Genomic DNA, 13,845 nt, shown 5'->3' with positions numbered 1-13,845 from the left:
TGTAACCCACCACTCCGCTCCACCCCTCCCCTCTTTCTCCACAGTAGAGCACACAGACGAGAGGAGCTGGAGAGGAAAGGCGTGGGAAAGGGCTCACTCCATATTAAAGCGCACCTAGACATCTGCACGGGCACAAGTCCACACCTACTACACAAACAACTCACCAGACTTCAGTTACGCTGTGTTTGTGTTGCAACTAGGTCTGTAAAAGGCTTACAGTAGACATGGAGAGGGGCATTTGCTTGCAACCTTTCTTGTTATTATAAGAGCTTTGCATTAAAGGGACAGTCAGCTGACTTTACATACAAAGTTCAGTTCACTTGTCCCAAGAGCTCCTATTCAGTCTGTGAAAAAAATATATTCTATATGGTCTTCTTTGGTCCCGAAGGGGGTCCTGGTAGATCATCATGGTTATCTCGGTTCAGGCTTGAGACTTAAAACAGAAAATCTGCATTATAAACTGAGAGTGTGGGGTCTGAAAGGAATTTGCATTGAGGAGGCAGAAGGGGTCACATGAAAGATGGTACTGAGCTGAATTATGTAAACTGTAATTGTAAGGTCCACTGTTTGTTTTTTTTTAGCTTTTATAGCTTTTTATCTCGGCCCTCGCTGCCTCATTTTGTTTGTTTTTTTCTGTCTTTTTTCAATCCACCAACTTAGTGGAAGTGCAAACTGCTGGGGTACCTCTTGAGGATACTTTGCTGAAACAACAGTTTCCTAATGCTGTAACCCTTCTTATATGGGAAGTAGGTCTAGGCTTGGCCAAGGCTGGATTATCAACTGAACAGAGCAGGCATCAGCCACAGTGCCCCACACCCTCAGGGGCCCCAAAGCCCCTGGTCAGTAGGGTTTGGTTATCTGATTAATAGGCCTTTTTCATAGAAGACATACTGGCATGTCACATTCATAGCAGAGAACGCACAGTTGTAAATAATAAAATGAATGATGGCTGCTCTACATTTTGCTGCTTCAGTCTTGTAAATGCTTGCCCTTGGGGCTCCCTGACTGGTAAATCCAGCCATGACTTGGCACACCGGTGCACTTGCTGATGATAGTCAGATTATGAGGCTCCTTCCTTCAGGGAGTGGATCCTTAATCAAATCAAACAACCCCTCATAAGGTATGGCCTTGGTGTGGATGTTTAGTGACCAGTTCAACCAGAGCCAACCATTTTTTCTCATTTTTACTTTCAAGTCCCTTTAATAATCTTGTGACCTCATAGATTTATCTTAGGACCTCTTGCAGTCCTGATCCTCATTTTGGGAATCCCATGATCTTAAGTCTACATCTCCCTGAGTCACTCTTGTCAGGGGACCCAGAGCTCCAACTGCAGGAGAATCCCTTGGTGCCAGTAACCCACAACAAGGCAAAGCAAGTTTATTAGTATGTCACATTTCATAAACAAAGGCATGTCAAAGTACTTTATGTAACATATCAAAGACATTTAAGGTCCAGTGTGTACGATTTAGGGGCATCTATTGGCAGAAATGGAATATAATATTCATGATGATCTATTCATTAGTATGATCACCTGGAAAAAGGTGTTGTATTCTTGCTATTTTAGAATGAGCTCTTTATATCTGCAGTCTGCCATGTGAACACCAACATGTTTCTACAGCACTGACTTCCAGAGAGCTGCTTTGCATTTCAGCAGCCACAGTAGGTTTACAGGGTGTTTCAGGTGGTTGCAGTCTGCATCCTCACCACTAGATGCCACTAAATCCCATACACTGGTCCTTTAAACATTAAATGCAACATGGAACATCCATCCATCCATTATCTATACCGCCTATCCCTTTCGGGGTTGCGGGGGACTGGAGCCTATCCCAGCTACAATGGGCGAGAGGCGGGGTACACCCTGAACCGGTCGCCAGCCGATTGCAGGGCCACATACAAGGACAAACAAACATTCACACTCGCACTCACACCTACGGACAATTTAGAGTCACCAATTAACCTAATGAGCATGTTTTTGGTCTGTGGGAGGAAGCCGGAGTACCCGGAGAGAACCCACGCATGCACGGGAAGAACATGCAAACTTCACACAGAAAGGCACCGTCTGACCCGGGGATCGAACCGGCAACCTTCTTGCTGTGAGGCACGCGCACTACCTGCTGCGCCACCGTGCAGCCCACATGGAACATTAAAACACAAATTAAAGGATAAAAAACATTTAGAAAATAAAGATAAATATACAACAGCAATGCAGATAATGATGAGCGCTCAATGCTTGGTCAAAAGCAGTGGAGAACATACAGTTTGGACCTTGGTAGACTTTGGTTGACCTTTAAATCCAGTGTTATAGATTATGAGAGTTTCAGAAGCTCCGGGTCTTCATGTATATCAACACTACCATCTGAACTCTGCCTCATTAGTTGTATTCCACATTATAATATAGGACTAGTCTAATTTCTGAAAGTCACTTCATGTGCATGTTGTTGCCCAGTATTCTTTCACATTACACACTGTATAGCAGTTATTAATTAACACGTCATTTGGCCTCAATTAAACTAGGTCATCAACAGAAATCCTATACCCTAACATTTGCTCTGGTTGTGGAAAGCGTTTTGGGACATTTTCTAATTTTATTCTTTTAATTTCTAAGTAATTATGCTGAAAATATCCGTTAAAGTGATTTCACAGTACAGTGAAACATAAAGCATTTGGTTTTTACTAGCCGGTCATATTTAAAATCAGGTCCCTTCCCCAGAGAGCATGTTACTTCACAGTAATTATGCGGCTGCTTGATTCATAAAATAAAGAGATGCTGTTTTCATTGAGATCAGCTGCAAACTGTTGTCAGATTTCATTTCTGACTTATGAAAATGTTATCCAATTCAACTAAGACATGGATTCTAGATCAAGTTGGAGAAGATATCCTTGGATTTCCACTTGTACTGCAGGAATTATTATAATATTGTGAGTTTTAGGAAGACATCAATCAGGTGATAATGATAAAAGACCTCTTAGTGTGACATACAGTCAGGTTTTTACATGTTTAAAAACTGTATAGTTATGTTTGATCAAGTCTTCATACATTTTGAACACACAGTCTTTACTAACCATGTTTGCAACTAAACAGGAGGAGAATTATGTCATAAAATGCAAATAGGGAAGTAATTATTGATAAATACAAACCAGACTGCAGCAAGAGGCCTAAACAGATGGTGATCTATTTAGAAGGCATGTTTGTGAGCCTGTGAACATTTCAGTTGCCTAAAGTGTAATCCCATCTACATTTTTAATTGTACAAAACATGAAATATTGAACCTTCAACACTGTGTTTTTCTTCCAGAGATATCATTAAAATAATGCCTTGTTTTGGGCTTCTTCAGCCCATCGTATTAAAGTTGTAAATTTGAGTTTTAAAACATCCAGAGAGACGTCTTTGGAAAAGGTTCTCAGGCATTTCCTCTGGAGTTATCTGCCCTCACATTCCACTGAGGCATGGTTATCTGATATATGGAGGTTTATATAGCTTTTTGTAACCACTCACATAGTTTATGTAAGTGTTTGATTACACTGCGCATTATGACTTTCTTAACTGCTTTGTATTCATTTGTTTTATGTAAATCCACTGACCTTTGTGGGGATGTGAGTTTGCAGACTGGGAGTGAAAACGGTGTCAGTTATGGAGCACATCATTTTCTTTGGCTGTGGAATTTGTACTTTGCTCCTCTCAGGCAGACTCATCTCAAAATGTTAATGTGACAGGCACAAACAAAAACACTTCAATCGACGTTTGACCCTGAACATTCAGTATTTTAGACTTACATGAGTTCATGAGACTCCTTCATATCAGCAGTAGCAAACATCTTTCCAAATGCTCATCAGCATCTGAGATTATGCTGTGTGTGCACATAAGGACTGCATGTGTCTGTGTGTTCATCATTTCCAGCTTGCTGGATCATCTCCTAGCAACTGTGCGTCTGAAAAGCCATATATACACAATCAGTGGGCTCTCTCCCAGGGGTAACATGGCACGCCGCAGCCAAGCCAGTAGTCCCTATAGCAACCCCTCAAACAGCATCCAGTGAATAAGACAAACCAAATGGAAACAGGAGCAGGTGAAGAGCAGGTCAGAGAAGCCAGTGGAACCTTTGAGACAACGTCTCAGACTCTGTCCAGCCAGGCACAACTAATAGAAGAAAACTGCCTCAACACCTGCTGTTTTCCTTCTCACTGAAAACGGTGTGAAGCTTAAATATGGCCAGTGCCAGCGTTGTGTTTTTCAGCATGGAGAGCAGTTCCGCAGCCTTTTGTGACACATGATTGTTTGCACATTTGCTTGCACTGGATGAAAATATTGATTACATTCATATGTCTGGACAAGTGTGATTTAATGGTTTCTCTCATAAAAGTTGGAGTGCTTTGTGAACTTGTAGCTTATGAGAGGTAACAACATATCTGTAGTGGCAAAGTACTGCAGTACACATTGACATCTTCTTACTTTGTTATGTGTTGGTCTGCTGCTGCTGCTGCTGCTGTGAGTTGATGGTATGCAGCGTCACAGGAATGTGTGTTTTGTGTTGTGCATGCCCCGGCCTGAGCTCAGCGCCACTGTCTTAGCAAGAGAGGGGGAGATGATGTGATGAGAAGGGTCACTGCTCAACTTTCTGAATGATAGGATGAAGATGTGCACCTTAGATATGTGGGTGTGTTTATTCTTGACTTCAGGAAAAGTAAGGATGTATATATTTTGCTTCACTTGCCAGATTTCTCTTCCTTCTTTTGCTCTTTCTTGCCCTCCTTTGTGATCTAATGAGGAAACTGTAGAATGTTTTTCTGTATTCAGAATGACCCTGTGTTCCACTGTGCATTTGACAGTTAAAATACTTGGACTTTGACTGTAGTTGAGATATTTTGTCAAACCCCCATACAATTCATTTCAGGTGACCCGCAGAAAATCATGCAGAGAATACAAATGCATAAAATGTGAAAAATGAACAAAATAAACTAATAGAGGCAAAACATGGGATTACCACTTTTGTGAACATATTTTGCTGTGTACATTTCATGCTAAGAAACTGAATATTTCAGTGTCAGACGGGGGTCTTGGTTACAGTCCCAAACAATCACTTCAGTGTGCCTTCCGACCCTTTGCCAGGAGAACACTGCCATCTTGTGGCAGATGGAAGTACATGAGTTCAAAATGTTAAAATCTGCAAGCCCATCAAAAAAGAAAAGAAAGAAAAGACAAGAAAAGAAAGAAGTCACGATTTTAGTAAGTTCTGTTTATACTGTGAAAACAGCAGGAAATGTTTAACAATTCAGGCAAATGACAATTCAGTGTCATATGTAATATGTTGGATGCTTTGCTGATTCCTGTGTGGTTTGAAAACATCTGCAAATAAACCATCACTGGCAACCATTTTATTAGTAGTTTAACAATAGATTTCTTTAAAATACATCTGACACTACACAGCAACTAAAGTTATTAGTAATGGCACTTAAAGATGTGTTTTCCGTTAACATGGCAGAAACTGGCCTATATTTCCAATTATCGTTGGGTGAGAGACACATCAGTTGCTTATTTTCCATCTATTGTCAGACTTTTCCTTTTCAACATGGGCTTTTAATAAATCAAGCTTTCAAAATAAAAAGCATTTTTACTTTGGTCAGCTTACCTGTTGTGGGCAACCAGCCCTGTAGTCCTACATGATACATGAAACTGTGTTAAAACAAGGAAGTCCCATTTTATGTTTTGTGTTTCTGTGTTGTATATAATAATGAAAAAACCCTTTTTTTCTCGGAGTGACAGGAAAGAAAAAGTAACAAAAGGAGCATACACAGTGTTCTGCAGCTCTGAAGGCTTTGTGAAGCTGCACCGCTGAGCCTCGTTACTTCTGTCTCCATCGCAGTTTGTTGCCAAGGTAACAAAGAGCGACCAATGACCCTTTCATTATGTGGCCTCTTATCACAAAGCATAATTTTCTCATGGCCATTATGGAAATGTTCCCACTTTGCCAGAAGACAAGCCGTCAGTGCCTATATAAAGTGCTTTGGAGGCAGTTGCAGTCAGTTATACAAGCAGCCATTTAATCATAGACACAGATATATGCATGTGGTTTATGTCATTTTCTTGAGTCCCACTATATACATAAGCTGTCATGTGGATGCTCATGATGATAATGTGGATGTTATTCTGTAGGCCACCCATGAGGTCACCACCATGCCCTCTATCTCCCCTTTGCAGCAGTAATCTCCTGCGGTAGAGAGGCCACTCATTGTGCTGACTGGACACTTCATTCCAGGCACACGCACACACATGTCCTCCATCTGCAGACAGCTGCCAACTTGTTCAGTCGATGTATGCAGTCATGCAACAGGATGTTTCTCCTCCTCAGCCTCCACTCATGCTTTTTAAGATCATCAAGCAGTGGGAGTGAGATGGTTTTAGGTCGTGACAAAGGCAGAGCAAAGATTAGGTGCTATGAGTGGCTCATCGTGGGCCACATTTCACACTTTTGAGATGAACTGTGGAAAAATCAATGTTATCATTTCACAACTTATGTTCATGTATCAGGAACATTTTGCACCAGGCGAGACATTGTAACTCACAAATAACATTGAATTTGCACCACAATTCAACCATATTCTTGAAACATTTTGCACTCGGTTGACTGTTGGGTAAAAATAGCTAAAACTAATGTAATCTAATATGGCAGCCCTGTAACACAACAAACCTTGATGAAGGTTTATTGAACTGTGAGTTATACTAAGAGGGTTTCTTAAGTTTTTTTTATCTCACCACATTGATATGGGTAGGGTGGACAAAATATTAGAAACACTTCCCAGTGTATAACACAATATAGTTCAGCCCAAACTACAGCCTCTCTAAAACATCTCAGCTTTAATGACGGTGTGATGTACTGTCAGGCAGTTGTATTGGACTACATTAGTTTGAAGCAGATGTACCTAGAAGCTGTGAAGTGAATGTACAGTGTATGTTAAATTGCATTTAACTGTTAAAAAAAGACGCCAGAAATGACCTCAATGGACAGTCAGGTTGCACATAAGGGTATAATTACTCCTTTAAAACACTCTTTCTAACCATCACATAATGATTGAATGAAACTTGAAGGCTCTGCTGAAGACTGTTGCCTTTTTTCCGGCTCTGCAAAATGAGTCACGTCTTTTTCTTCCTCAAAACAGACTGAGCTGTCATTACCTTTAATGTGAGAGTGTGTGTCTGCCCGTTGGTGCTGCTCCTGGCCAGGTAAGCGCTCATCAGCAGCAGCAGCAGCAGCAGCGGCAGGGACAGTATCGACTGTCAGCTGTGACCGACTGAAGGCAGATGCTGTTGGTCCAGCCCTCTCCACCACCGCAGCATCACCATCATCATCATCATCATCATCATCATCATCATCATCATCATCATCATCATAATCAGTGGCAGCAGCAGCACCAGCAGCAGCGTCAGGATCTCAAGATGGTAGCAGCGCACACTTCTTCACATTCGTCGGAATCTGCCGAGTGGATTATTTGTCTGGATAAGAGGTAATTCATTTACACCCCGTAGACTCATTCTAGGCGGTGCGAGCCACGCTAACGGAATATGAACACGATTTTCCACCGGAGATCTGTTACAGTCGCAGAATTGAAACACTGACGTCTCCATAGTTTTAATTTCCCAACGGAATTAAGACTTGAATTAGGACAATCCTCGAAAGTCCGCTCGCATCGGGACACGGACTAAACTAAAGGGCCAGTGGAGCAAAGCTGAGAGCAATCCAAGCAACAAGGCTACTAACTTTAGACAGGTTATGCTGTTAGGTTTGTGTGCGCCACTCATCAATGATGCAGTTCAATCCAGCTGATTCAATTAGCCTGTTCATTCACTGTGGTTAATATCCAGGACAAATACTGTGATGGCTGAAGCCTTAAACTGTCCATCAGAAGAATTTGGCTTTCCTCTAAATTCTGCCCCAAATCACCGGATCAGTAGGTGAAACTACTGCATGCACACCTGTCAGAAGAGGAATTAAACCACCAAGCAGCTGCAAAGGACTGTTTTAAAAAGATCATCAGATAACAAGACCTAATTTTGACCCCAAAAACTGATACTGAGGCTAAGAAGTGCATTGGATTTAAGATATGTATGAATCATCATCATTCTGCATCACCACTGGCAGGTGCAGTGTTGCACAACTGTAATACCATCCACAGGAAAGAACTGCAATATGTGCAATCCCAAATGTAATATGTAAAATGGATTTAATCTATTATGGGGAATTTTGATCAGTATTACACTTTGAATCCACATGCTCAGACTATAATGGAAAGGCTGGGATGTTGCACACAGCTCAGGTGTAAAATGACCACTTAGATACACAGAATGAGGACGGAGAGAAAGAGCCAGATAAAGGGTCCAAAGTGCACCAGCTATGAAGTGGTGGCAGGCGTGTTTGCACAGTAATATCCTCCAGGTTAGTCGTAGAGGCCACCTGTGTTGCTCAGATCAGATCAGATGGATCTTGCATGACTCACCTTTTCCAGCTAATACATGTAGCATGTGTGCTTCACCTGACAGTACAGGCCAGGTGATGAAAATGAATATGTCACCCCACCTGAAAACTCATTGGTTTTCTTTATGGGATTTGATACAAAAGATGAATGAACACATAAAACCACATGCGTCACTTGTTTCATTTTTCAGCTATTTGTGGTATCTCAGTCTAATGCAGATGAATATGACATCTCGCTCATTACACTTTGAAGTCTTACTCTGTAACCAGACTGTACATAAGGTTCAATATGAGGTTCTCCATTGTTTTTATTCATACTGGAACAAGCTGCCTCATGATGGAAGCACTCTGTCCTCGCTGTAACCCTAAATCAGCACCTGTTGAATGCTTTTTTGTTGTTGTTGTCTTGGATGCTTTCCAAATAGACACCTTGGCTTTGAAACTCAGACTCCCACACGCCTCTCTCTTGCCTCGCTCACATTAGCTGTGGCTTTGGGTGTGATTGTACAGTCCAGTCAGGAGCAGCACAGTGCTTTAATGTGACTACTGTGAGTCGAAAGGTTGTCAGGGAGCCACACCGCTGTGGCTCAGTGAAAACACTTATTGTGCTGCAACATGGCGGCTAATACAGTACAATAAATCATTTTTGGTGCCACACTAAGGCAGAGGATTGTTGCAGCGGTGAAGCAAGCGCTTGTTTCCCTTTCTGAATCGTTGATACTGTTTGCTTTCATCTTTTTAAGGGATGGATAAGGATTGGAAGGTGATGTAAGCCACAGTACAACCACCCACATGTTACATCAGAGGCTCCAGATTCTGTATAACAAATTTGGGGCAGTGTAATGCAGGCAAGGAGTGACAGGGATCAGACACGCACACAGTGACTATGACGATGCGGACGTGATCTGCATTTTCTGCCACAGTTTAGCCTGCTCACAATATTAGAGCTCAACGTGATAAACAACAGTTATTCAGGTGTAAATTATGACGTGATGGCTTATGATATAAGAGCTTTAACATGAGGCCAGAGACAGTGTTCCTCAAGGAGAAACTGGTGTCACATCCCTCTTGCTGAGCTTCAGCTGTTTTCAGAAGCCAAGCTGCTCGTATGCTCTGGCTGACTCCAGCTCTACAGCCTGTGTAGATACCATATGCACATTTGTTTTAGCACTTACCTGTGCGTCGGCCTTTTCTTTTTGTTTCTCCAGACCTGCAGAGCGCTCTGGGGAAGACGTTGACATCATCTTGGCACGTCTGAAAAATGTGAAGGCCTTCGAGAGATTCCACCCTAATTTGCTGCAGCGGATTTGCCTGTGTGGATTCTATGAGTGCTTGGAGAGAGGCATCACCTGTAAGCCAATACACAGGCTCTGAAGCTGTCATACCGCACAACAAGCGATTAAAAAAAAAAAGTTGCTGTGTAAAGCGTAAATGAAAACTGAATGCAGTTATTTTACCGAACAACTGAGCCTTTCCAGGATGCCCCTTTCATACCCAATCATGACACTATCACCTGTTACCAATGAACCTGTTTACCTGTGGAATGATCCAAACAGGTGTTTTTGGAGCATTCCACAACTCTCCCACTCTTTAGTTGCTCCTGCCCCAACTTGTTTGAAATGTGTTACTGCATCAAATTCAGAATAAGCTAATGAGGTCAAACATTAAATATATTGTCTGTTTCCAGTTGACTATATGTCAAAAAGACGTACCAAATGATCACATTTACACAGGGTCCCATCTTGTTTGGAATGGATGTTGTATATTTGGCACCAAAGGGCACGAAGAATTGGATTTCTGTTGGAAACATGTTGATTTATTTTAAATCTGTGCTGTGTCTTTTAGTGTATCGTCAAGGAGACATTGGCACCAGCTGGTATGCCGTCCTCTCTGGTTCACTGGATGTCAAAGTTTCAGAGACATCAAGTTATCAGGTATGACTGATTTGTTTTTCCAAGCATTATATGACATTATATGACCTGTTTGAAGTGGAAGTGATTAAAACAAATAGGACTTAGAAGCCAGAGTGACTCTCTTCTTTTTTTAGCACACTAAAAGCATTTTGCATTGATTTGTTTCAGATAAAAAAAACTGCAGCTAAATCTGCACCATCTTCTTAATTTTATAACGTTTCTTTGAGGCTGTAAATTATTGTATCAGCTAAGCTCCACTCGAAAATCATCACGCATGGAAAAGAATTCAGATCAAACCTCAAGCTTGTTTGGATTGTGGGCTGTGAAACGCATTTTGCTTATTACAATGGGGGACATTACCGAATAGTTTTTAATAGCGCAGCTTCATGCACCTCAGTCAGTTTGTCTCCGTGCTGATTGGAGTGATGTCTGTGCAGATTGAAGTGTATCCATCTATCGACCACAAGTGCTCAGGTGATTGCCTCTAACCTTTGAGAATGATCAGATCAGTGCAGAGGACCGCTCCTCAAGTGCCTCCTCGCACAAAAGAATAAGGACGTTAGATTAGCATTTCACAAAATTCTTGTCTAGCTGGACCTTTTATCCTTATGGGGGGAATTATCCATGTGGAGCACCATCTCTGCTTCTGTTATAGGATGCTGTTACCATATGCACACTGGGGACTGGCACAGCATTCGGGGAGTCCATCCTGGATAACACCCCCCGGCATGCCACCATCGTCACGCGGGAATTCAGTGAGCTCTTACGCATTGAACAGAGGGAGTTCAGGTCTCTGTGGGAGGTGAGTACCTCTGTCTGCTCCATCTACACTTTCATCAGCCTACAGAAATTCTATGTGCACATTGCAGTGTGTGACACATCTCCGAGATTAATTCAAGGTAGCTCTCTGAGTCTCTGGTAGCTATTTGATAATGGAGTGAGAAGACAGTTCAGCCTGACTACCAGGCTGCAATGAAACAGAAATCCTATTTGCACAAGTAGCTACAAAAACAGGCAAATTATTACCATTATTTACACGTTTGAACTAAAAATATGACTCTCATGTTGTTAGAGCCATCACTTGCAGATACAAAGCAGATCCTTCGCAACTGAGTGGGTTGTTGAAAGGCATCATGCATCTCTGTCCATTTATCCATTGTTTTCTGACCTATTGAGGGGGCTGCTTTAAGACAGGGAACAGCCACCTGTCTCAGCTTTGTTATTGTTGGAATTGAAAAGCTGAATGTGAAAACTGTGACGAATGTAGCCCAGTGTAAACCAAAGTGTGGGCGGCGTATAGGCAAAGTGCCTTGTGGATTAGTGGGGGTTGGATCATGAAGTTATTGTTTTGTTGGCCCCCTGCAGGTATGTACTGAGCTGTCCACTTATTATAATATAATCCTCTGCTCCCAAGTTTGTGTGTAAGCATTAGTAGTGGTTTCATCAGGGCGTTGATGGTTTATGCCTTTTGACCACTAGATGGAAGTGCAGTACTGTGGAGAAACAGATTGTCACATGTATAAGACAGACCAACTATATGATTGCACAATACTACAGAAGTACATTTTTAGACATGACATTTAACATGCTATACATATTTGTAAGACTTTAGATTAATTGTGACAAGATACTAAAGAGAAACAGTACTGTTTATGGACAAACTAAAGTAGGTTTGTACCAACGCACTGCTCAGCTGTCCATCTCCTGCATGTGAGTTGTAGGTGGCATGCTGTGCAGAGGCCCCTCTCCACTCTCAGCTCCCCCTCTGCTGAAGCCGCTGCAATGGGCTGGTTGACTGAGAGAGACAGCCCATTTCCTCCGGCACAGAGGGGCACAAGGGGCTGTTAAATTATGGGCTGTGCATGTCTGTGTCAGCGTACTGGCCAGTAGCATTGTGTCTGGATATCTCTGATGTGTGCTGAGGGTCACCTGGAAGTGCTACTGTAGGCTACACATTTCACCTCTGCCCTCGGGCAACCTCCTCACGAAGGTTTGTTTCAGATTTCATGCCCTCTGACTGTTGCATCTTGTCCTTAGACCACTCTGACTTTGGTTGTTTTGTAATATAATGACACATTGTGAAGTGAAAGTGGAAAGACGTATTTTTGGAGCAGAAAGCTTGATAGATATTATGGGACTGCTTCCTCTGGAAAGTTGCAATTGTATTTCTGCAAACCAGGTATGAAGAAGCAAACACACGTACCACACATTTAAGGAGTGCAGCTGTAGGTTTGTTAAGTGTATGTTGCTTTAATGTAGTATATTTTTTAAACAATTAGGTTGACAGCATTGGGTAAATCATTTCTGATCTTGTGTCATTGATTCCAGCTCATGTGCTGAAGGGACTAAAGTTTAGTCACTAAACTGTTGGGGAGTTGTTTATCTGACCCGCTGTCTCAAGTTAAAGGCCATGTCCACTTAAAAATGTCTTTTCATTATTATTGCTTCACTTGAATGTTTGACCTTCTCTCTGCAGAAGTTTGACACTAGATGGCTGTTTTCATCTGTAGAGGGATAGTTTCTCTGTGGAATTGAAATGTGGATTTTTTGGAAAATAAAACACATCACACAGAAATTACTACTTACTACTTTACCCAAAACCTTGACGTCCATTTACAGCATTAGCATCAATACATGGATCCTCTGCTGTTGGATGTGCTGAGCTGGCTTCACTTTGCAAGTCGGCCAAGCTGTGACTGAAGGGCTATTGAGTCAAAATTCACATAATCAGCTTGTTGACAGATATTCATTACACTAACTCCCAGTATTTTACTATTTGTTGTTCGCACAACAGTTGCACCATATTATTCTGCCTGCCAATGGTGCTCACTTATTCCTCCCAGCATTGCCGCAATGCAGAAAAATTGCTTATGTACTGTAGTATCTTGTTACTGGTGGCATCACACTTCAGACGTCTCCTGCCACTTCTGATGTTCTGTGGCAGCAGACTGCCTTCAGCTTCCCTGGGTGTCTTCCTGGCTGTTTAAATAAATGAATTTCAGCTTCTTCACACAGGCTTTACTCAGGCTGAAATACCTTTTCTGGTGCATGAAAAAGCTTAAGCTGCATGAGATCAGTGTTCTTATTGGTTACGGCCGTGAGAGTGAGGGTGAACAGAGAAACACCCCTAGCATTGATTGATGCCAGTTGATATGGGGAGATATCAAAGCAGTGATTGTTAAGGGAAAGGTACCACCTACCCTGCATCATGGTGAGGAGGAAGCCCTGAAAAAAGTTACACACCTCGTCCTCCTCCTTTTCCCACACAGATCTGTCCTCCTGCAGAATGCTGGTGGCCAAGCACTCTTACAAAACTATGCCAGACTGCACACGGCATTGCCCTAACGAACCAATGGCTAATATTATTTATTCATGACTGTCCATGTCAATTATTAATTGTATGTTTTTCTCCAGTTTTTGCTCTTTCTCCTAAAATCTTTATAGAATGGTTCTGTAAATTAGTG

The 13,845-nt window shown here is 42.0% G+C and overlaps 1 protein-coding gene across 2 annotated transcripts in view; it reads left to right on the top strand.

Annotated features, from left to right (window-relative positions):
• The first annotated feature begins 7,238 nt into the window (after positions 1 to 7,238).
• rapgef4a (Rap guanine nucleotide exchange factor 4a) overlaps positions 7,239 to 13,845 on the top strand; it is a 33,428-nt gene continuing 26,821 nt past the window's right edge. Inside the window, exons 1-4 of one of the 2 annotated variants that reach the window (XM_070975659.1) lie at positions 7,239 to 7,500; positions 9,677 to 9,819; positions 10,314 to 10,402; positions 11,037 to 11,183. In XM_070975659.1, coding sequence (XP_070831760.1) covers positions 7,298 to 7,500; positions 9,677 to 9,819; positions 10,314 to 10,402; positions 11,037 to 11,183 — 582 coding nt within the window. In that variant the 5' untranslated portion in view covers positions 7,239 to 7,297. The remainder of the gene's footprint in view (positions 7,501 to 9,676; positions 9,820 to 10,313; positions 10,403 to 11,036; positions 11,184 to 13,845) is intronic. The other variant, XM_070975658.1, reaches the window with a different exon arrangement.

This window comes from Chaetodon trifascialis, chromosome 12, assembly GCF_039877785.1.
Source record: "Chaetodon trifascialis isolate fChaTrf1 chromosome 12, fChaTrf1.hap1, whole genome shotgun sequence".
NCBI lineage: Eukaryota > Metazoa > Chordata > Actinopteri > Chaetodontiformes > Chaetodontidae > Chaetodon > Chaetodon trifascialis.
This window is presented reverse-complemented; position numbering and strand designations above follow the sequence as displayed.